The sequence below is a fragment of the Siphateles boraxobius genome, unplaced genomic scaffold (assembly GCF_051911475.1).
Source record: "Siphateles boraxobius isolate OS27281-9 unplaced genomic scaffold, OSU_SipBor_1 86, whole genome shotgun sequence".
Lineage (NCBI taxonomy): Eukaryota > Metazoa > Chordata > Actinopteri > Cypriniformes > Leuciscidae > Siphateles > Siphateles boraxobius.
In genome coordinates, this window is record NW_027509215.1 from 6,066,349 (window position 1) to 6,090,000 (window position 23,652).

Genomic DNA, 23,652 nt, shown 5'->3' on the forward strand with positions numbered 1-23,652 from the left:
CGCTTTTAACAATGTAGATTGTTTCAAAGCAGCTTTACAGAGATAAACATATAATTTAAGGTAACAGAGATTGGTTTGGTTTTATAGTGGTTCTTGAAAAATGTTTTTTCCAGCTAAAGTTAGTTTTGATTGATTCACTTCCGTCTAAATGATCATTTGTTATTAAATTAGGGGCCGCTAAGACGACACCGTTCTCTCCAAACAGACTTTAAACGTGAACCTGTGATAGACGCTGATGGCTTTCACATGCGCATTAAGAATTGATTCTATAGTTATGTATTATTGTCACAATCCTTAGTCACCAGACCAGTCACCTCAGCACACTATGTTTCCCATAATCCTCTCTGGCTACCACCATTGCACACTCAACAATTACCACACCTGTCTGCCATCAGCCTCATCAGTCCTTCCATAAAGGCCAGCACCAAACACAAATGCTTGTCTGGTCTCGTCATTCAACCCTCTACGATCTACCTTCCAGTTACTCACCTTTTTACATCCCATGTGTGTCTCGAATAAACTCTGTTTGGAAATTACCTTTGTCTGCATTCTTCTGTTCCATGACAGAAGACCAGACCTTAGGTGGATAATGCAACTCGATTTGCTGTTGTGGCTCGTGAGAGCCTGGACTTTTTTTTTTTACAGAGAAATTCTGCCTTCTTGTTGTTACCAGCCCCTTTGACGTAGAGACCCTGAAGTCCCAGACACCTATGGGCTGAAGAGTGTTTACCCCCAATCCAGAACACATCCAAACACAGAGTCCTTTCCACCACCATCAACCACGGAGGAGACGTGTTAGCCCCCCACAGACAGAGAGCTACCACCCGCTGCGACACGGCAGCCAGTGCCCGAAGATAAGAGGTCAGCGCGGACCCTCGTCCCAGAAGAGGAACGCCCCAGTGAGTCTGACCAGGGGTGTGAGCCCACAACATCAGTGGCCGAGGGTATTTTGGTGGATTCTGAGACTGAAGACTGGCTGATTGACTTCAGTGTGGGAGTATCGTCTCCCACACCACTTCTGATTTTTCATAGCGGTTCCTAGACAGTACCATGGACTGAGGGAACTTTTTTCCTGTTTCCTTTGAACCTTCCTCGCTGCTTCCTCGCACATTCGCTTACAATGTGTTGTTACATTCATACCTTCATCTGCCTTCGTCACTGCCGTGCTCAGCCAGTCCTCCGCCTCTGCTGGAAGTTGTCAGCTCTTTGCCATCTCCTGCAATGCCAAGCACTCACGTCAAGCCTCAGGTCCTGCAACCACCATCAGCGCCTGAGCGGATAGATTCAGTGGCTCAGCCTCCGGCCTGAGATCGTCTTGCTCCATCTCAATCCGTTGATTCCACCAGACACCCTCAGCCTTTCGACTCTCCCGGGTTCCCTCATCCCACCGGCTCCCCCTTTGTCAGTCGTCAAACCACCTCCGCCACGGACTTGCGGATCTTCTTCTACACTCCGTTCCTCCAACCCTACGGCTGCAGTGGGCTCCTCCTTCCCTTCGGGTACGCCTCGGTCCTCCATCACACAGGCATCGCCTCAGTCCTCGTGCAGTCTGGCTCCTCCTTAGAAAATCGTCGCCGCGGCATTGCCTAGGCCTCCTGTGCCAGCGTTGTCTCTCTGCTCCATCGACTCTCCGTCTGCACCCTGGGATCCATTGGCTCCGCCTCCGTCGGTCGTACCCTAGTAGAGGTCAGCCTCTATTCTACCTCGGATCCTCCCTCCTTCGACACTGCCGTGGGCTGCTGTCTCTGGGCTCTGGGTCTGTGCTTTCATCATTGCTGCCGGGCTGTCATTGCCCATCTGTCACCATTCCTCCGCCGCATGCTATCACATCCCTTCGCCTGCTCCTCTTACCATCCCTGCACCATCTTCACGCCCTCCTCCGCCTTCACCTCTTCAAGCCGTGAGGTCGCGCCTCCTGGGAGGGGAGAGTATTGTCACAATCCTTAAGGCCCTTACACACAGAGATTCCGGAAAATACACGGATAAAGCGACCCGGGATTTGGCCCGGGTTCGTCTGATTTTGGTTCATTCACACTGCCAGTGATTTTCCGGAATCAGAGAGTGCGTTCACACACAACCCGTAAAAATCCCGTAAAGACACGTGACATCGATGTGACATGTAATGTCTCACCAGCGTCTATAGTTTGCTTATGAGCTGCGATTTCTCTCTGGAGAAACCACGCTTGTGCATTTTTTTCTCTGATTCGATCATAAACTAGCACACTGCGTACCGTTTCACTAGCCTGCTTTCACTTCACTTCAGCGTCGTCATTACGACACGGCATTGATTACAGCTTTTGTTCACACAGCGCGCATTCCGGGACTAAATGTTACTAGGTCCCCAACCCGGCATCGATCCCGGCATCAATCCCGGGTCGTGTTTGCGTTCACACAGAAGGCGTTATGGCAATTTCCCGGGATCAACGCGCTGTTTGAAAGGGACTTTAGTCACCAGACCATTCACCTCAGCACATTTTCCCATAATCCTCACTGGCTACCACCTGTGCACAATCGACAATCACCACACCTGTCTGCCATCTGCCTCATCAGTTCCTCCATAAAGGCCATCACCAAACACACGTTTGACTGGTCTTTTGTTCAACCCTGAACGTTTACCTGACGACCAACCTGTGGATACTTAACTGTGTGCTTTCGTCTGTCCAGTCTTCTGTCTTCCTCAGTCTTCAGTGATCATCTCGTCTTCAAGCCATCCTTTTAGTCACCTGTTATCTCCGCCTGCATACAGATAAGAACAGTCATTACCCTGCAAGTATCATCTCAACGATCTACCTTCCAGTTACTCAACTGTTTACATCATGTGTGTCTCAAACTCTCTTTATCTGCGCTCTTCTATTCCACAACAGGTATGGACAGAAATAGGCATTTTTGCTAGCAAAATAAAATTTCTTATGCCAATTTTCCTTTACCATCTATACTAATAATAATAATTATAAGTAGTATTGTGGTTATCATAATTAATGAATTATTTTCTATTGGCCGGGATAGCTAAGATTTGATCATGTTGCTATGCATTTTGGTTGTTTTTAATATCGCTCAGGTGCTGAAACACTATAACGTTTTTAAAGAGCAAATTAGAAAAATTAAATGGGGAAATATACGGGTCAATAGACGCCATTTGTGGGCACACAATGAAGATCATAGGCTAGCATATGCAAATGTGTTACATTGTTATATGTAAAAGTAAGTGAGACTTGAATTGCTGCCGACTCTTTTCAGTGGTTCAGAATCGATTCTTAAATAAATTTAAATTTTAAATAAACGAAACAATAAATTTACTGCTCGATCACTTTGATCTTTAAAACTTTGCAGACATTTCACATTCACAAACAAGATATTAAACAATGCATGAAAGGTAATATTTGAAAACGCATAATAGGGTCACTTTAAATTAAAAAATAGATTCTGATAGTGATATCTAAAGGTGGCCCAAGAGACAAAGTGGGGGAGGGAAACAGGAACAGAGAACATAAGATGAGAGAGTGTGTTTTCACTGTCACAACCTGGTAGTGTGTTGCCTGGAGTCACATCAGATAACCAGGCTCAAGCCAGTGGAGATTAGAAAGCTTTTGAAATGGTGGAAAAGCAAGGGATTAGAGGGAGCGATGGAGGGAGCGGGATTAGGGCACAATGCGAACACAGGATCAAACATAATCCCTGTGAATGCTGAAACCTCCATCTTGGTTAGGGAGAGCGAGAGTGAGGATTTTTGACCCATTGAACATTGGACCCATCAACAATGAGTTTATGATCCGTCCGTTCACTCCTCTCCTCCGTCCGTTCACACACGCCTCTGTTGCATTGTTTGTGTGTTTTTTTAATGCATTAATATTATTTGTTTTAGGAAAACATTATTAAACTATAGATTTAAATGTGAGTGGTTGTAAAACTCGATAGCAGCATGTTGCTATGGTTCCAATGGTTTTCTGGGTCGTTGTTAAGTCATTGGTATGGTTTTCTGGATAGTTACTAGGTGATTGTTTACAGGCCCAAGTTAAAAAAGCCCACCTCCATGGTATTCTGGTTCCTAAATGTTGTGTCCCTCCTTCAATGCAAGTCCAGTTATCTTCCATCAGGAAGAAATTGTAAGTATGAATGCCTCGAAAAGTAATGACACACATAAGCTACATGATTTGAGGTATCATTCATGTCCAAAGCACAAATGGTTCTTCTGTACTAGAACAAACAGATCATTCCCTTTACATTCTCTTTCCATCAAGCAGAACTGAAAGAGGTAGCATTGTCTTTTGAAAGAAAACAGCACGACTTTAATCAAAGAAGATAAGTCAAATAAGTATATTAACAGATTATTTTAGGGGATCATTTTAATTTTAAATACTTTGTTTTGTGGAGATGATGTTGTGGTTGATAGATGTATTTTAAAGTTATTTTTTAAAAGTTTTGTATATTTATTTATCAATTTTGCATTGAAATTCTGTCTGATGTATTTACATTGTTACTTAATACTTAGACTAAGGGGTTTGTTTAAATCAAAGCGTTGGCAAATAACTATTTTAATATTATACACAGTACTTTATATCTGTAAGTGCTTGTCTTACTGATCAAGAACAACCTGCTTTATTGACCTTTTGTAACCAAAATAGATTTTAATGCATTGTTTATTTGCAGCGTCACATCCTGATTCATGTTTTACTGAATGTGTTTTTTTAAATGTGTCCATCCCCAAAACATTTTATTATTCTTAATATCCATCTGTCATGAATCATAACTGCATTCTCTCTCACTGTTTCTACAGATAAAACCTGATTCGCTCAGCCCTGCCCCCAACGCTTTCGATAACTCTGCGTTTACGTAGGTTTAGGATCAAAATGTCACGGCTGTTGCTATTAGTTACCGAACACGCATGAGGGAACACAGGAAAGGTTGAATGAAGAGAATCGAACGAGCTTAACAACCAAACAAAAGATGTAATAGTGGCGTACACATTTTAAACTCTTGGATTTGTACTGAGAGTTTTCTGTTATGATATGGCTGGATTATCTTCTGCAACCATGATGTTTATTGTATGAAATAGACAGACATATGAGTGGAGAGATGAAAGACAGAGAGTAGCAGCAGGTCAGTCTGGTGAACGAATAGAAATAAATAGATTGAATCAGAAAAAAGGCAACAAAAAGAAAAGGAGAAGAGCAGATCCTCCAGGGCAGAAAGCCTTGAGATGGACGGGAGAAGCGGACATGGATGAAACAGTCATAGAGCGACAACAGCGACGGATGGGGGAGGAGGAGGCCAAACAGAGAGCCGCTTTGAGCGGTTGTTCCACTAACCTATTTACTGTAATCTTTGTGTGTTTCATAATAGCCCTGCCAGAGAATTGCATAATCAAGCTCTAACACTTGCACTCGCTGCTTGTCATTGTCATTTAGGATTTTGAAAGGTGCATAAATCATATGCACATGGAGGCACATGTATTTTTTTGTCTTACATATTGGCTCATAATTTGGTGCCCAGACGCTTGAATTGTGTTGGAGCATGGAACACAAAAACAAGTTTGATTGGTTGATTGATTTTTATTTCTGGATCCAAGACATAAAACAGTAATCCAAAGGATAACATGCTGAAGTAAAATACTTATTTCCAGCACGGTCCAATAGACAAGAAGCAAACAAACGAGACTAACTAAATAAAAAAAATAAAAAAAAACTTACACTATGAGGAGGGGGGTAAAAAGACATCACGTAAAAACAAACAAAATAAAAAACAAAAACGCTGTGAAAACTCTCCAATTTATCAATAAATATTCACCTTGTTCCATAAAAGTTTCTTGACCTGTGTTTTAAAAATCCCTCGTGATGATAGGAGTTTTGTAGCAGAAGGAAAGTTTGTTTGTTTTCCTGTCAGGAATGAGTCTGTGGTTGTCTAAAATGTTAAAATGTGATTCATATATTTTCTTTTGCAATATAAGTGATTGATTTTAGTTCTTAAGCTATAGGGTTAATGCCCCCCCCCCCCCAAATAAATAAATGAATTATGAATAATTAGCCTGTTCAAGCCTCCGGCAGGCCTTCAACGATTACATGACCTCTGTCATAACTATCGGACCAGCTTGTATTTATACCATATGACTGAGGGATTTCTTTTGCCTGGTTTGAATAATAAAAGAGCCATTTTGCAGAACAGTCCTTCAAATGTCGCTTTAATGGGTGTTTGGGGGTGTGCATGTAGGAAAGAACTGGCATTGATTATAGTTTTAAACACATCCAACATTTAAATGTGACATTTATAATGTTTCCAGTTGTACACTGTAAAATGACTCTGTATAAAATACTTCATTCACTATAATTCACTGAAATATATAGAAAACATATGCTGTTGGATGGAATATAAATATTTTATGTTACCAACTTAATTATTTGTTGGTCAGCCAACATATTTTTAAAAACTCTAATAAATCCCTTTATTTCCTGTTTAAAATTGACTTAAGACATAAGTTATTTGGCTAAAGTTTGACTAAAGTTATTTCAACATGCAGAGCTTTGCATTATGCACAGACCCTAAACTTTTATATTCAATTATGTTTTTTGAATAAAACTAGTTAATTTAGATGTTACCAAATGATGCATATTTTTAGACAAGTGTAACCAGATCACACTGCATTACAATGGAGGAATACCATACATAAGCCCTTAAACCCTGCTTGCACTTTAATTAATGAATTATATGCTAGGACAATATATTGAGGACTTGTGTGGAGACGTGTATGAAAATGACGAATCTGTAAATATCTTTTTTAAAGCTCTATTTACTACTAGATACCATGATTTTTCAGAGTTTTAAAGGGATGGTTCACCCAAAACTGAAAATTATATCATTAATTACTCACCCTCATGTCTTTCCAAACCCGTCAGACTTTCGTTCAACAAAAGAGGTTTGTTCTCACGCGTCAAGCAGATTCGACAGAGCTTCTGTCTATGTTTGCTGATCAATGTTTAAATCTGAATAAAAGCCTGAATTAAATAGGCTATATTCATCATATAAAGCGATTGAGTATCTTCTGAAAATTTGGACTAAACCGCTCGATTCATATGGATTGGTTTTATAATTTCTTTATAAACTTTTTGAAGCATCAAAAGGGTAGTTGCATAACTGTCTATGGAGAGAAAGATTTCAGATTTCATCAAAAAGATCTTCATTTGTGTTTCGAAGATGAACGAAAGTCTTACAGGTTTGGACTGTCATTTTTGAGTGAACTATCCCTTTAACTGGATTAAATAAATCAAAAATTACAGTCCAGATGCCATTTGTCCTCTGGGACCTTCTTTACTTTAAATTAATATGTATTTCCGAATTCAGTGTGAATTCTAGTCCTACCTTAAGAGCTGATTGGATGCGCGTCCCCGTGAGTAGTGCGCGCCGCTAGTGAGATCATGTGAGAGTCCACGCTTCTGAAAGTAGGTTAGCAGGGTAGAGTGAGAGGAGAGGGAGGACGACGGGTTTCATACCGCGCCATAACACACGTCGAATGGGACTTGAATTTGTTGCTGAAAGTGAAGACCTTTAGACACGCGCATTTACTTCTTTTTTCTTTTCTTAATAATGCTCACAGTCGGAGTTGAAAAGTTTAATTCGGGTAGCTGTCTCAAGTTAGCTACTTAGTTCGAATATATTTCTTCGCCAGTGAACTTTGGAGACTCAAGAAACTACGATCAAAATGAGAGGTAAGATGTTTGTAGCATTGTATGGCATGAAACTATTACATTGGCATTGCATATTACTTTTAAATGGTCTCTAAACATTTAGCCATATAATAATGCAGGTATGTTTTCATGCACAGATTTGTGTGCTGCTGCTTCCCTGTGACATTTGCCACGCGGGCAAATTACTTTGTTACTTTGTAACGCGTTTAAATGTTCGTTGCCATTCCATTCTGTGTCAAATGTTACAATGAATAGGCAGATGTCAAAAATTAGTTTGGAATTCTGAAGCAGAATGATGAAGCTTTCAGCGGCAGGTCGTGATGCTGGCTTGTGTGACAGGTTTTATTACATAATGAGTGTAAAAGTATTATTATTTTCTCCTGTATGAAGATAAGCAGTAATATATCCTCTAAAAAATATTGATACAACTTGCATTCGGTGAATAAAATGTCTCACACTATGGTGACGCATATAGTCTCTTTAAAACTAAATATTTCTGCTGAACGCGCTTTGTTTTTGTAATGTCAGTTATATCCTCGCCTTATTCGGTTCTCGTGATACTGTTGTGTGTAAATGTTCGGTTGCGTGTTGTTGTTTTCGCAGGGCAGCATGGCCGGCTGTGTGAGCAGCGCTCAAACCTGCTGTTCCACTGACCTAGTTATGTCATGAACATTACACAGCATTCACAGGAGGGAAAGAGGGACGATAGTGCGCGCCCGAGAGAGAGAGAGAGAGAGAGAGAGAGAGAGAGGGGGGGGGGGGGGGGGGGGGGCTTTGCTGGAGTCGTGTAGACCCATGTGGTCTGTTATGTGTTATATGGACACCGCACCTTCATCTCCATCATGAACTTGAGTTTGAACTTGAACTCCGTTCTTGATACAGAAAATAACCATTTATTAGCACAATCTCACCAATTTATGTAACATGCATGCAATGCGGGGAAATGCTGTTATTACTTATCATCAACATCTGTTTTATATAAACAATTTTATAATTATTTGGCAACAACAAATACACTAAGTAAAAAATATACTAAAATTGTCATTACTTAATTTTTTTAACGGAAATATGGGTACACTTTATTTTAAGATGTCTATGTTACAGTGTAATTATACGTTTACGTACCTAGTAATAATAATTAACTACCTGTACTTACTATAGGGTTAGGGTGAGGGTTTGGTTTAGTATACTATCATTTTTACTTTTACTATAATTCATAGTTATTTATAGAGTAACTACATGTAACACGTGTAACAAGGACACCGTAAAATAAAGTGTTACTGGAAATATTTACATTATTATATATATTGTTTTGTAACAAAAAAATGATGGTTAGTGACAGTGCCAAAACTGGCCAAATATCTCCATTTTATTTATTTAGTTAGTTATAATTAAGTGAAATATATAATAATATTAAATTATTATAAGCAGTATAACAATTATTTAAAATGACAAAGTTTCCAGCTTAATATCATTAAATTAATGAACGTTACTACTCTCATCTAAACTAGATGAGTAAATAGTCAACATTCTCTTGTGCTTATAGGTGAAAGTGCAAAAATTCTGATGAAATGTAAAAATAAATTTCTCAAATGACAACAGTCATGAGGGGTAATCAAGATTACAGTTTTGAGCAATTTGTTATTTCCTTCAAAGAGTTTTTTCACAATACGTCTGTTTGAAAAGTCTGAACAAAAAGAGTGGGTAACACTTTATTTTGACTGTGTCCTTGTTACATATGTTACATGTACTTACCATACTAATAACAGTAAATTATGCATAATTGCATGCAACTAACCCTCAACCAAATCCTAATCCTACTCTAACCCTATAGTTTGTACATGTAGTTAATTTTTTTTATTACTCAGTACTAAACACGGACACACCTTAAAATAAAGGGTAACCAAAGAGTGTTCTTTAGCTTGGCTTCTTAAAAAGAACGGTTTACCTTTTACCTGGAGTTGAGCAAATATTAAATAATTTCTAGTGCCCCAAACTCTTTTTCTGTAAGTACAAAGTGAGGATTTTGTCTCAACCATTTTGTTTGCTCTCTGGACAACAGTTAAAGCCAGTTGCAGACGTACATGTCCGGACATACTGTCGTGAGGTGGGGCTGTGTTTAAATATACACAGCGTGGTTCATGTTCACAGGGTAACGGGAGGACAGGAGAGCTGTAGCGGATGATATATACTGAAAAAGAGCAGATCTGCACTCTGTCAGGAATATTCTTTTAATGTAAATCCTGGAAGTTTTGTGTAGTCTGTCTTGTGTCATTGGTCTTAACGTACCTCTAATCCCCTCTGTTCTGATTCAAGTCTTTCACGAAAATTATGATAATCGATTCACATCAAAGAAAACGCACACAAACAAATGCATGCATAAATGAATCTGTTTTCCCATTGAGAGCCATTAGATGACATAAGTGCAGTCTTTAAAGTGACCTTTGCATGTATGACCTTAATTTTATGAGGATCAGACGGCAGGAACATTTGGCAGGAGTCTCATCAAAAGTGACTCACTGACACACTGACCGTTTCACACACTCATCAGTCTTATCAGAAACTACTGTTTACTTCTGTTCTGTCTGCGTGAAGCCGACTGGATTTCACATCGCTTGGGTGAAACTCAGGATTTATTATGTAAAATATGTGGGGTGTTAAATCATTGTTCTTTACTCTGGCCTACATATGCCAACCATGACGGGAGACACACCATTCGTGGAAACATTGTGATTAAAAACATGACTACACCTTATTACTGCGTTTGTCAAAATAAAAAATTACACGTTTGACTAAATTAAAAATTTTACCTTTTACTTTTTCCAAGTTTATGTAGCGCCATTACTCCAAGACTTTTAAAAGTTTAAGGTTGTTCTTGTGATATTTGTTGGGTCAGTGGCTCCCCTTGCATTATCCTTAACGCTTACGGTAAAAATCGGTTACGCACTCCTATCTAATCTAATCTGCTGTCTTGTGTTATGTCACCACAATAGACTTTACTGCTTAACACAATGTTCTGTACTCAAAGATGATTGCATTATGGTCCGCAAACACAGATAACAGAGGCTGCTTCTCAAAGTAGATTTGAACCATTTTCCTTAATTGCTCTGAGTCTGCACGTAAATAATTAAATGTTTCATGTCTGTCTTCATTGTTTAATTTTTTGTCTGTGATATCACACATATTTAGAATATAAGGGACTGTGGAATAATAAAGCATTATGATCCCTCAGTGATGCTAATATGAAACAGATGAGAAGGCCTGTATTAGGTATTTTGGGGTCATATTATACTTCTGCAAATCTTCGGTACACAGGACTTGTTCTTGCTTTTGAAAACTGCTAAAAGAAGTGCAGCAGATCAGAATGGAGTCAAATGCAGGTCTCTTGAGAAATTTTGCTATTTTAAAAGTTCCTAATTTTGTTTAGGAGGTCTCCTACAACAGAGTTACGTGCATCAAAGGTCAAAAAATGAAATATACATTGAACATCACCTCATTTTTTCAAAGAGTCTGAAAACAGTTTGTCAGGTACTCTAAAACCCTCCTTTTCGAGACCCTGCTCTGCTCTGATTGGTCAGTGGCCTAGTTTGCTGTGATTTGCTTTTACAGTGCATGTCGGAAACGAAAAGTCCATTATCATATCTGAATTTCAGCTTCGGAGGCTTCCTTGGCACTTGATACACAGTGATACGAACAGTAACGATGGCGTTGGTTTTACCGTATCAATTCTAGCGCAAGTCCTCATCCCTTTGAAGAGCTGCAAAGTGGATTCACAGCGACATCATGAAGCAAACTCTTCCAGGCCTCAGCTACAACTACAGTACAGTCCCTCCCTCCATTGACAGGCTACGCAACTAACACTTTGTCACTTCAAAAAGTTCATAAAGAGATCGTAAATCTTATCAATATGAATAGAGACATTTCTGAAGAGACACAATCGCTTTATATGATTATTTGATTAGGCATTTATTCTCATAAAAACATTGTCAGCAAACATACACAGAAGCTCATTTACCTTATGGAAATGAAAACAGCTAATGTTGGACTGATCTTAGTCTTCTTCCCTGAAGCACTTCCTCACCACTAGAGCTTCTTGGACAATCTGAGTTTAAAACATGACAACAATACAAGTGTCAACTTAAGACTAGTAAAATTATGGAAGGGAATTATTATTACATTGACAACAAGTTAACATGAAGAAAAACACATGCATACAAACATACCTGTTTTGCCTTATCAGCATCTACTGTATGCTAAAGTTGGCGCTCACCCTTTCTGATTGATTTTGCACTGCTCTCTCTGTCTCGTTATGGTCAGTTGAAGAGAGTTAAAGAGTTTCAGTGCGTGTGCTGGGGGTTAAAGACCTTGTGGGTGACTCTAACTGTGCGTTCACACCGGACGCGAATAGCGCGTCAAATTCGCGTCTACCGCGTCTAGTTTGACGCTTGACCACTTTGTGTTAATTCGCGTGTCAAGAGAGAAACTGACGCGCGTAAAAACAAAAGTTTGAAGCGAAATTTACGCGCGTCACACGCGTCAGAATCGAAACCCGTTGGCGGCCATCTTTTTTATGTTGATCGAGCATTCATCGGAGAGTCACCCCTCTGTATTTGCTCTGGAGAGCAGAACGGCGGCGTAGGGGTAATCGTCGCCGTATTTGTGTCCACCAGACCCTTCGAAGGCGAACCCAGTGTGGCGAGTTTCACCATTGGCTCGCTCCAGGAGCTGCGCCTGGATGACGGCGGCTTTCAGCGGTACTTCCGCCTGTCCCGCGCCCAGCTTGATGACCTGTTGTCCCGCATCGGAGCGAGGAGCACCCTCGCCCTCATCCACCTAATCTGTCATTTGTTTTTGTTTTGATGATAAATGGAGCCAGCCTCCAAAAGTGATTAATCTGTCCTGTGATTTTTCTCTCTCTCTCGTACAACACTGTCCAGACACGAACTTATGCAGTATGTTGGTTGTCTTTACATTAATAATATTTCATATATCTAGATATGGAATAAATAGCATTCAATACAAAATGAATATGTCTCATATATCGAAATCAAGTTTTATGTGATAAAATATTTGCTCTGTTGTGCATTAGAACCAGTCATATTACAAAATAATTTATTGAAGCCTCCAGATACTTCACCACATGACAGCAGCATGCAGCTAGGCTCCGGATTGGTTAACGCGGCGCGAATTGACGCAGAAGTTCAGATTTTTCAACTCGGGCGGCAGACGCGAATTCGCGTGAATGCACAAATAGCACTAACTAAATCATTCGCGCGTAACGCGCTTAACGCGCCAGCCGCTAAATTCGCGCCATTCGCGCGAACTTGACGCGCGAATGAGGCGAATTCGCGTCTACCGCGCCGCGCTCTACGCCTCATTCGCGCCGCAGGAATTTTTTACGCGCGTAACGCGTCTTTGCATTGACTTAACATTGAAATCACTCGCGCCTGACGCGCTATTCGCGTCCGGTGTGAACGCACCATAAGAGAGAAAAGCAAAACATTATTTTTATGTTGTCTTGTCTCTAAAGACATTAATTCAAACAGTGCTACAGATAAACTTTTACACTAGCATATTGAAAGTATGGAGGCCGTGAAAGAATGTCTGAAGTGTTATATATATATATACAGGCATGCCAGCAGAAATAATTTCTTCCGGACATCTTACAGTAAAGTATAAATGTGTACTGGAAAATGTTCTCTTCCACATTGGTGTCTGTGTCAAAGACTTGAAGAGCTGCAGTTCTTGCAAACATGAATTTGCTGTTAACAGAAAAGTCAATTTAACAATAGCAATAATATAGACATTTCAGGGTTCCCTTTCAAGGGAACTCGAGCTGCGTTTGAGACGCGATGGGAACGCTCTGCGTGATTACGTCGTGAAGCATGTGTAAAATCAGTCCAATGGAAGCCCACTACGACATAGGTGACGTCATAGAGCAGGAAACTATATAGCAGCCCCTGAAATCAGACCGCGACAGCTTCTGTACCTTCAGCAAGCGCTCTCTGTATATCTGTCCTTGTCTATTTATTGTTGTCTGTCAAGCCCAATCTATCATTATCATGGCGAGCAAGCAAGATTATAGACGGTGTGTTGTTCCCTGCCCTTGTTATATTACGGGTGGGGACACACATCAGCTTTGTGTTGCTTGTTTGGGAGTGGAGCATGCCCAGTCAGTCCTCGAGGGGGCTGATTGTGTGCATTGTATGAGTCTATCTATGAAGACGCTCCGCTCTCGCCGATCGTTCTTTGAGGAGAATGGTTCGGTTCGCGCTACCCGCGCGGTCCCGCTGTTGCCTAGACACGGCGGCGACTCGCATTTTGGGGTTCGCAAACGGATCTGACAGCGTGGGTTGGGACGGGCTCCGCCCTATCTTAGCTTTCACCTGCAGATCCAGTGTGCTGCGATTTCCAGTTCCGAGGAATTGGTATCGTTAGTGTTTTGTTAAGAATAAGTGAACAAAACAAATAAAAGTATTAAGAAAATGGCAGATGTTTGATTTTTCAATAAATGAGCTCATAACTCTGTTGAGTAAAGATGAGCTTTTTAAAGGAGGTTTTTCTAATGCTGTTGCTAGTTAAATATTTACTGGACAGCTGTGAGAGTGAAAATAAAAAGAGTTTATTAGATGAAATGTATCTAAAAAAACAGGAAAACTCTGTATCTCAGCCTCCTCGTCGGAGACTACTGATTTTTCCCTATCTCCACACTGATGTGTCGAGATCGTGGAATAAACCGGTTTCTATTTTATGTGTTTAATACCCAAACGTCTTAACTAGAGTAATGTTATGGGTATTAAGTATCATGGTATGACAGTGCCTTGGATTATAGAGACGCTTGCGAGCTTTCTCTCTCCCGAGTCGGCGTCATCATTTTTAACCCCGACGTTACCCACCAGCCATCTTTAATAATAAATAAATTTTATGAGGCAGTACTGGTGGGTAAAGTATTTAAGGACATAGATGAATGTGAGGATGTCAGCATTGACTCTATTCGAGAATATATTCGAGAATATATATATATATATATATATGTATATATATGTTTATATGTATACGTTTTTCTGATATAAAAATAAAGAAAAATAAAGATAAAAATGTCTGTTCTTCTGGACGCTCCGCTTTCAAGAAAACTAAACCTTTCAGCGGCGTTCCAGAGGTTTCTTCCTCACCAATCTATGTTCCTTAAACTGGCATAGAGTGCAAAGAAGAAGACCTGATGCTGAGGCTATCAGGCTTCTAAGGGTGGTCCCCTCCGGGGTAGGGACAGTTTTGAGAAATCGTTTCTCCTCGGCGCCCTCTGGGGTGCGACTCTCTTAGGAGGGTCGCAGCGCTGCCAGTTCGGTTGTTCCCTGCCGGTTCGCTGTTCAGGGCACCGAGGTGTCAGCGTCCCCATACGATCCTCCGAGGAGGGTCGTAGAGCAGTCAGTTCGGTCTCCCTGCCGGTTCGCCGTTTCAGGGTGCCGAGGTGCCTGCTTTTTCCTACGATCCTCCGAAGAGGGTCGTAGGAACTAAGCTGTTAGAGGTAGGCAAGATCTAAATAAAAAGAGGACTGTCGTCATCTCTAATAAAGCTTAGACAAGAAGTCCTGTCGAAAAAATAAAAGGAGGGACGGTTTTGAGAAATCGTTTCTCCTCGGCTCCCACTGGGGTGCGACTCTCTGAGGAGGGTCGCAGCGCTGCCAGTTCGGGTGTTCCCTGCCGGTTCGCCGCTTCAGGGCACCGAAATGATTGTTCAAGCAAATCCAGAGGCCAGTCTCGAGAGACTGGTTCCCCTTATCTCCTTTGAGATTCCAGGGCATTCGCGTATTGTATTTTATCGATGATTGGTTGATCCTAGCTCAATTTGAGCATATGGCAGTTCGGCATCGAGATGTCGTTCTGTCTCATTTAAAGATGTTGGGGTTGCCACTCAACGCCAGAAGAGTGTGATCCTCCCAGCTCAGAGGACCACTTTTCTAGGTGTAATATGGGTTTATCTAGGCCAGTCACTCACTGTGAAACAGTTTCAGACTGTGGGTCTCATGTCAGCTGCGTTCAACGTAATTACGTTTGGCCTTCTGTACATGAGACCCCTGCAGTGGGGGCTCAGGACCAAGGGGTTTTCTCCGAGGGGAAATCCGTTTTCACATGATCAAGGTCACGCGGCTATGCCTATGTGCCTCGGTCATGTGGAAGAACCTTGGTTCCTCGCCCAGGCCCAGTGTTGGGGGTTTCTTGTCGACGCATTATGCTATCGACGGATGCTTCCCTCACAAGTCGGAAGTGATCATGAGTGGTCGCTCGGCGGAGGGTCCGGACAACACACTGACCATCTCGTAAATCAGAGCAGATATCCTGTTGAGGCAGGGGCTGAGGCCCGAGGAATGGAGACTTCACCCCGTGGTGGTGGAGCTCCTATGGGAAATCTTTGGCCAAGCTCAGGTCGATCTTTTCGCTATGGTTTTCCCTCACATATCCAGCTACTCTCGGACTGGACGCTATGGTGCAGGTGTGGCCGAGGCTGCACCTGTACACATTCCCCCCGTTATCAATGCTCCCGGTAGTTCTGCTGGGGTGCGACTCTCTGAGGAGGGTCGCAGCGCTGCCACTTCGGTTGTTTCCTGCCGGTTCACCGCTTCAGGGCGCCGAGGTGTCAGCGTCCCCGTGCAATCCTCTGAGGAGGGTTGTAGAACGGTCAGTTTGGTTTTTCCCTGCCGGTTCGCCGCTTCAGGGCGCCGAAATGATTGTTCAATCAAATCCAGAGGCCAGTCTCAAGAGACTGGTTCCCTTATCGGAATTTCTGGCAGCGTGGAAACTTCTGCCAAATATTTCTCTATGGGTCCTGCACATAATAGAAAAGGGTTAAACAGAGTTGTGGAAACGGTGGGCTTGGCCTCTGAGGGGGCCCAGCTCATAGAATCCGGTCTCTCGACTGAGGTCGTTGAGACCGTCCTTCAATCCAGAGCTCCTTCCACGAGAAAACTATGTACATTGAAATGGAAACTGTTCTCTACATGGCGTGGAGAGCGTTTTTTAAATCTTGTTAACTGCCCGGTTGGTACAGTTCTCGATTTCCTCAAGACCGTTTCTCTGCTGGATTATCTCCCTCCACCTTAAAGGTGTTCGTAGCGGCTATATCTGCTTATCACCCCTCTCTGGGCTTCTTCTCTTGGGAGAGATCCTCTTATTATTTGTTTTCTCCGTGGTACATTGAGGCTCAGGCCTGCACTGCAATCTAGAGCACCGGCTTGGGATTTGGCCATTGTACTTGAGGGTCTGGCCTTGGCTCCCTTCGAGCCCATCGAGGAGGTTTCAGAAAAATTCCTCACTCTAAAGATTATATTTCTCCTTGCTATTTCGTCTATCAAGAGAATTGGTGATTTACATGCTCTGTCGGTTGCTCCTTCATGTCTGGAATTTGCACCTAGTATGGTGAAAGCATTCCTCTACCCTAGACCGGGTTATATTCCTAAGGTCCCACTAAATGTTGGGGGCCCAATAGTGCGGCAGGCCTTTTATCCTCCTCCCTTTAATACCCCAGATCAGGAACAGCTTAACCTGTTATGTCCAGTCCGGGCTTTAGATGCCTACATTCACAGAGCTTCTCTGTGGCGTAAATCTGAGCAATTATATGTTTGTTTTGGGTCACTCAAGAGAGGATGCCCTGCATCTAAACAGGTGATGAGTAAATGGATAGTCGAGGCTATTCATTGGCTTATGAAGCGGCGGGACAGCAGTGGCGGTTCTAGAGGGGGGGCCAGGGGGGCCCGTGCCCCTGTGACAACAAGCTTGGCCCCCCTTGTGGCCCCCCTAAATGTGGAGTGTGAAATATTTTTTACAAAACTGTTTTTTTGCTATCGTTGTATGCGTATTATTTTTTTTTATTATTCTATCTTTGTGGATTTGCTTGTTCACGTGACAATTCGCATCACATTCGCGGGAATCGCGGCAGAATAACGTCTGTCTCCTGCACGCGAGAGAGGAGAGAAGGAGAAAGCTGGTCAGTTGCAAGTTCATTCTTTATGTGCGTATCGGGTGTGCGATATGCATTGTCTATTATGATATTGTAATCAATGTTTTAACTGTATACGAGGCACTGTGAGCTGACATCGCGTTTATCTCTCGTCCTTTCACTGCTGTGTGCGGTTCATAGGCTATGTCCCCAAATTAGTTTATGTCTTATATTTATATCACATTATGTTCTTATATTAGAATATCAGATCAGCAAGAGTGCCGTTTTCCCGTGCACAATTGCAACTGTGATATTGATGTTTTACAACAGTTAAATTAACAATAAGTGAACATTGGGAGTTACTTTTTAGACACAATATTGTCAATATTGTTTGTTTTCCCTTTATTTCGCCGACTAGAATTTCAAAATGAAACCGTAGCAGAGTCTCAATGCAACAGACAGCGATGATTTATTGACTGAAATCCGCGTTTTGAAGGAATCACTTGCTCCTTTCCTGAATGAATCAGCCGTTTGAACGAATTGGTTGAATGAATGAATCCCTCAACTCACTTATGAAGACCGTGACTTGCCGCCGCCTACTGGCGTTTTTAGTTTCATATTTAAAGTACCCTTTAATTAGAACATTACAATTAGAAATCATTTCATATTTAAATATTGATTTAAAAAAAATCTCATAGCTTTATTTATGCAATTATAAATGGAGTGTAAATATATTAATGCCGCTTCTGTGTCACCTCTGCACTGCAAAGATGGATATTGATTAAATTATTTCATTTGACTGGTAACAGTGGTACTGTATAATTATTGTATAATTAAGTATTATTGTATAAATAAGTATAATTACTGTATAATTTGAATGTTAGTATTTGACATAAAAGGTGATTCATAACTCTAAATAAGTTTAGAAAGAATGTCCATATATAGGTGAAAATGCCCCTGGAAATCAATTTAAGGTGGCAAATTAAATTAATAAAAAATGAATAAAAAAATTAATTTCGGTCCCTGCTGTTAACTGACCACTGCATAGAATATTAAAAAATATGAATATCTTTGTAAGTCTGCTGTCAACAACAGGCCTAAACCAGCCATGGCACCAGCACAAAAACACAATCAGTAAAATATCATCTAATTATCAACAAAACATTGAAAATATTGAGATATATTTTTGTCAATATTGCACACCCCTAATGTACGGTATGAATTTTGATTTCTTCAGGTCTTAAAAAGCCTTAAATTTGACTTTGAAAAGTGTGCAGGAACCCTGTAAACGGTTAGTAGTTACCTAGCAAGTCAGTTATTTTCAGTAAATGAATTCATACGCTTCTTGGTCCCCATTGCTTTTGCTCTATAGTTCTCACCAAAATGAAGAGAAAGAAGGACATCATGTCAATTACAGTTACTGTGACTAATACTGAATATGTAATGCAAATGTAAAAATATAATGGAAATGCAAATACATTGTTGAATGATTATAAACATGGTATTTTGCCTGTTAATGCCTGCAGTGCAGTGCAGAAAATGATATGACAACAATAAGGTCTAAATGTAACTGGCCCCTCTAACAGCACAACTGGCCCCAGCTTGGCCCCCCCAGTTGAAATGGTCTAGAACCGCCACTGCGGGACAGCCTTCACCTATGGCTGTGCGGGCCCATTCTACTCGGAAAATGGCGGCCTCTATGGCCTTAATTTCGGGAGTTTCCCTTCTTGACGTGTGTAATGCGGCAGGATGGTCCTCTCCGCATACATTTGTCAGGTTTTATGACCTTGACCTCTCCACTCCTGGGGCGAGGTTGCTTGCTTCTTAGTGTGCGCAGGACTTCACACAGAACGGGCATTTGTCACTATGGCGTAGTGGGTATGGGGTTCCCATCGCGTCTCAAACGCAGCTCGAGTTCCCTTGAAAGGGAACGTCTCAGGTTACGTATGTAACCCTGATTCCCTGATAGGGAACGAGACGCTGCGTTTGCCTGCCATACTTCCTCCATGCCCTGATCGACTTGCTTCAGGTTTTTCAGAAGCTGTCACGGTCTGATTTCAGGGCTGCTATATAGTTTCCTGGTCTATGACGTCACCTATGTCGTAGTGGGCTTCCATTGGACTGATTTTACACGTGCTTCACGACGTAATCACGCAGAGCGTTCCCATCGCGTCTCAAACGCAGCGTCTCGTTCCCTATCAGGGAACCAGGGTTACATACGTAACCTGAGACGTTTTTCATATTTGACTAGAACCTAAATTAATATTTGCACACAATAAAGCTTTTAAAAACCTGAAAACATCCCATGTCAGCTCATGGCTTAAAGGGATAGTTCACCCAAAAATGAAAATTCTGTCAGTAATTACTCACCCTCATGTCGTTTCAAAACTGTAAGACCTTCGTTCATCTTCGGAACACAAATGAAGATTTTTTTGATGAAATCCGAGAGCTCTCTGACCCCACATAGGCAGCAACGTAACCACCACTTTCAAGGCCCAGAAAGGCAGAAAATGGTCCATGTGACTACAGTGGTCCAACCTTAATGTTACGAAGCGACGTGAAAATGTGGACCAAACCTTTGCAGGAATCCACTCTTGCTGTGTGATGAATGAAGCTTAAAAGCAGGGAAAGTGAAGTAAAGGAATAGCGGTACTAGTGGGTTAATTTGTATTTACTTTAACGTAAACAAACAATTGCAGATGAAGCGCACATGTCAGACACGTCTCATGAACAGTTCTTTTCATACTCTGCTAGAAAATATAAAATCCATCTATCCATCCATCCATCATAGCATATTATATAATATATAGACTTTGTGTCCATGTCATTTTTTTCATTAATATCAAGATTTCAGTTTAAACATTTATTATTAAATATATTAAATATTAATTAATTTAATAATAATAGTAAGGACAATGTAAATATTCATATCCAATTTTATTTATACAGAGTATTATCTGGCCAAAATTTTTTACATTTAGTTTGTCTTGTGTCTGTTCTTAAGTGTCAATTCTTATGTGTTCCTGTTAAGACCACCTTAACAGAGAGAAGGGAAAGGCCTATTCAAATGACATGCACTGGGGATCCGCCCACAGCCGCCCTCCCCTTTTCACTGACAAAGTATGTCAGTAGGACAGCGAGTCCACATGGGCTTACAGCCAAGCCAAATTGAGCGACATTTAGAGCCGACCAATCGAAGACACATCTGCCCGAGCATCAACCAATAGGCTGTCAGAAGTGCCAGGGAGGCGGAGCATCTGCATTATTAGACTGAGCCGCCCTGAATGGCGTGTTTGTGGAATGTTTGCAGACGAAGGTTATATAACACTACACAGAGAGCGGTACGGGAGGGGCACCCGAGGGCTTACAGATTTTTCCATTGCATGCCACAGTGTATCTTGGTCATTGCTTTCAGCTGACAGAGCTAGAAAGACAAAATGGAGGATGTTGTTTTTCCTACTGAGCATGTTGTTGCAAGCTTAGTTTTTTCCATGCCACCACTACATGCAAAATATGCTACAAAATATAATTTTTATTGCATAATTCTTGTGTAACTGTACAACAAAGCATATTTATTTATTCATTCATTCATTCATTCATTATGCCCTTCAGTTCGTTAATTATTTATTTAATGTAATTAATTAGATATATATATGGGTAGTTGTGATGTTCATGATGTGTTTTTTCGTCTATAGTAATATTTCAGGTTAAACCGCTATTATTAAAAAGGTACATGAATATAATACAATGTATTGCATAATAATTGTATAACTTTTATCACACATTTATTTATTTATTTTGTTTATTCTTTTTCATTTATTAATGAATTCACTTTTTATTTTCATACTGTATGTAAATATTTGTTTACATACTTTTCCCTTTTAATTAGGAGGCATCTAGTTTCTAAAAGTCCCTACACTGTGTTCCACTGATCATATGAGTTGCATCAGAAGCTCTCGTAAAAGCCAAGACATAATACACCCTTCCATCAGAAAATCAATCCTCTGGCTATTTCTGTCCTTCATGCCATGCAGAGTGAGAGAGATCTCTCTATCTGACTATATTGGTTGATATTATTTGTGGTGTATTTCAAAAATCTATTTGTGCATATGCACTTTTCTATGTGTTCAGGACACGTTTTTGCTTTTAATTCTTAAAATTATTTTGTTTTTATTCCAGCTCAAATTGAGGTTATACCGTGCAAGATCTGTGGTGACAAATCCTCCGGGATTCACTATGGCGTTATTACGTGTGAAGGGTGCAAGGTGAGAATTCAACTATAATTCCCTAATGATTACTAAGTCATATTATCTTCTTTTCTTACCATAGATGTACAATTTCCTGTTATTAAACTCACAGTAACAAAATTATCCTTTTGTGCTATATACCTTTTGTGCTCTATCCTTCCTTTATGTTCGTCATTCAATGCCAGGTCACACCCATGCAAAGCCGCACCTGATATTATCTGTCCTGTAAACCGAGGTAACGACGTTTCTTTTTTTGCAGGGTTTTTTCCGACGCAGCCAGCAGAACAATGCCATGTACTCATGTTCACGGCAGAGGAACTGCCTGATCGACCGAACCAACCGGAACCGCTGCCAACACTGTCGTCTGCAGAAATGCCTGGCGCTTGGCATGAGCCGTGATGGTGAGCTTGAGTCTTAATGTCAAACTAACCCACCAGCTGAATTTTTAGGGATAGGGACTCAAATATAAGTACTGAACAAGGAGGGTAGGGTCAAAGGGCAAGTGTTATTATATTTGTGACTACGACTATTTTTTCGGTTTTAATGGATCCTTGCTACGGAAGCTTGTTTCTGCCACAGAATAAATTTAAAAAAAAGCTAATTGCGACTTTTTATCTCACATCTCTGACTATTTTTCTTGCAATTTTGTCTTTTTATCTCAGAATTGTGTGATAAAGTTATAAACTTTTTTTGTAACACGCAATTAAGTGTTATAAAGTCAGAATTGCCCGATATAAACTCACAATTGAGAAAAATAAAGTCAGAATGGCGAGATATAAACTCGCAATTCAGACTTTATAACTCTAAACTGCAAATTTATATCTCGCCATTCTGACTTTATTTTTCTCAATTGTGAGTTTTGTATCTAGCAGTTCTGACTTTATAACACGCAAATTTCGAGTTTATATCACTCAATTCTGAGAAGAAAAGTCAGAATTGCAAGATGTAAATTGTAAAAAGTCACAATTTTCTTTTAAAAAGTTTTATTTTGTAGCGGAAACAAGCTTCCATGCCTTACAGAATAAGTTTTAATGAAAAAATAATAATTTAACCCCCAAATTTATATAATAATATAAATAAATTTTATAATATAAATAAATCATATAAATGCTATTTAAATAATTAGTAATAATAAGTGAAGTAAAAGTAACTGTCTCTCACTTTTGGGTTTCTGTAGCGGTGAAGTTTGGCCGAATGTCAAAGAAACAGCGTGACAGCCTGTATGCAGAGGTGCAGCGGCACCAGCAGCTGTCCCGAGACTGCCTGGCAGGTTTAGGTGGCGGTCTGGCATCACGTGACTGTGAGGATACGGGCGAAGACAGCGCAAACAGCCGACCGTACAGCAGTGGAGGATCCAGCTCCAACCTCAGCGACCTGGACGACATCGCCACGCTGCCCGACGGCTTGCTCTTCGACCTGCCGCTCACCCCAGAGGAGGCGGGCGAGTACTGCACTCTGGAGATGCTCGGCGGGTCTGGGAGAGCAGGAAGTGGAAGTTCATCCAATCAGAGCTCTCCGGGGCCCAGCTCTGTAGATTATGCAGAATCTGTGAGAGTGAAGCATGAGTACATCCTGCCTGAAAACAGCCTATTTACACACTCTCTCCTGAGCTCTTTACCAGACAACTGCTCTCTGCACGACATAGGTGAGCTGCCATTATAGATTCACATTTTATGATCATAATTTTAATCATTATGCTAATATAAGTTTAGATTGAGATTCTGACATTATTTTAATAAAAATTTTCCCTTAAATTCTCATTACTGAAAATCCTCCTGTTCGGACACAATTACATT

The 23,652-nt window shown here is 40.9% G+C and overlaps 1 protein-coding gene and 1 long non-coding RNA gene across 2 annotated transcripts in view; both read left to right on the plus strand.

Moving 5' to 3' along the window:
* The first annotated feature begins 2,671 nt into the window (after positions 1-2,671).
* On the plus strand, positions 2,672-5,675 carry LOC143731118 (uncharacterized). Its single transcript, XR_013200705.1, has 3 exons — positions 2,672-2,864; positions 3,992-4,103; positions 4,775-5,675. It is a non-coding gene; the product is annotated as an uncharacterized LOC143731118 (long non-coding RNA).
* A 1,712-nt stretch (positions 5,676-7,387) lies between these two features.
* Positions 7,388-23,652, plus strand: part of rorcb (RAR-related orphan receptor C b) — a 24,349-nt gene continuing 8,084 nt past the window's right edge. The window contains exons 1-4 of the mRNA XM_077222321.1: positions 7,388-7,697; positions 21,789-21,874; positions 22,116-22,257; positions 23,034-23,501. Coding sequence (XP_077078436.1) covers positions 7,691-7,697; positions 21,789-21,874; positions 22,116-22,257; positions 23,034-23,501 — 703 coding nt within the window. The 5' untranslated portion in view covers positions 7,388-7,690. The remainder of the gene's footprint in view (positions 7,698-21,788; positions 21,875-22,115; positions 22,258-23,033; positions 23,502-23,652) is intronic.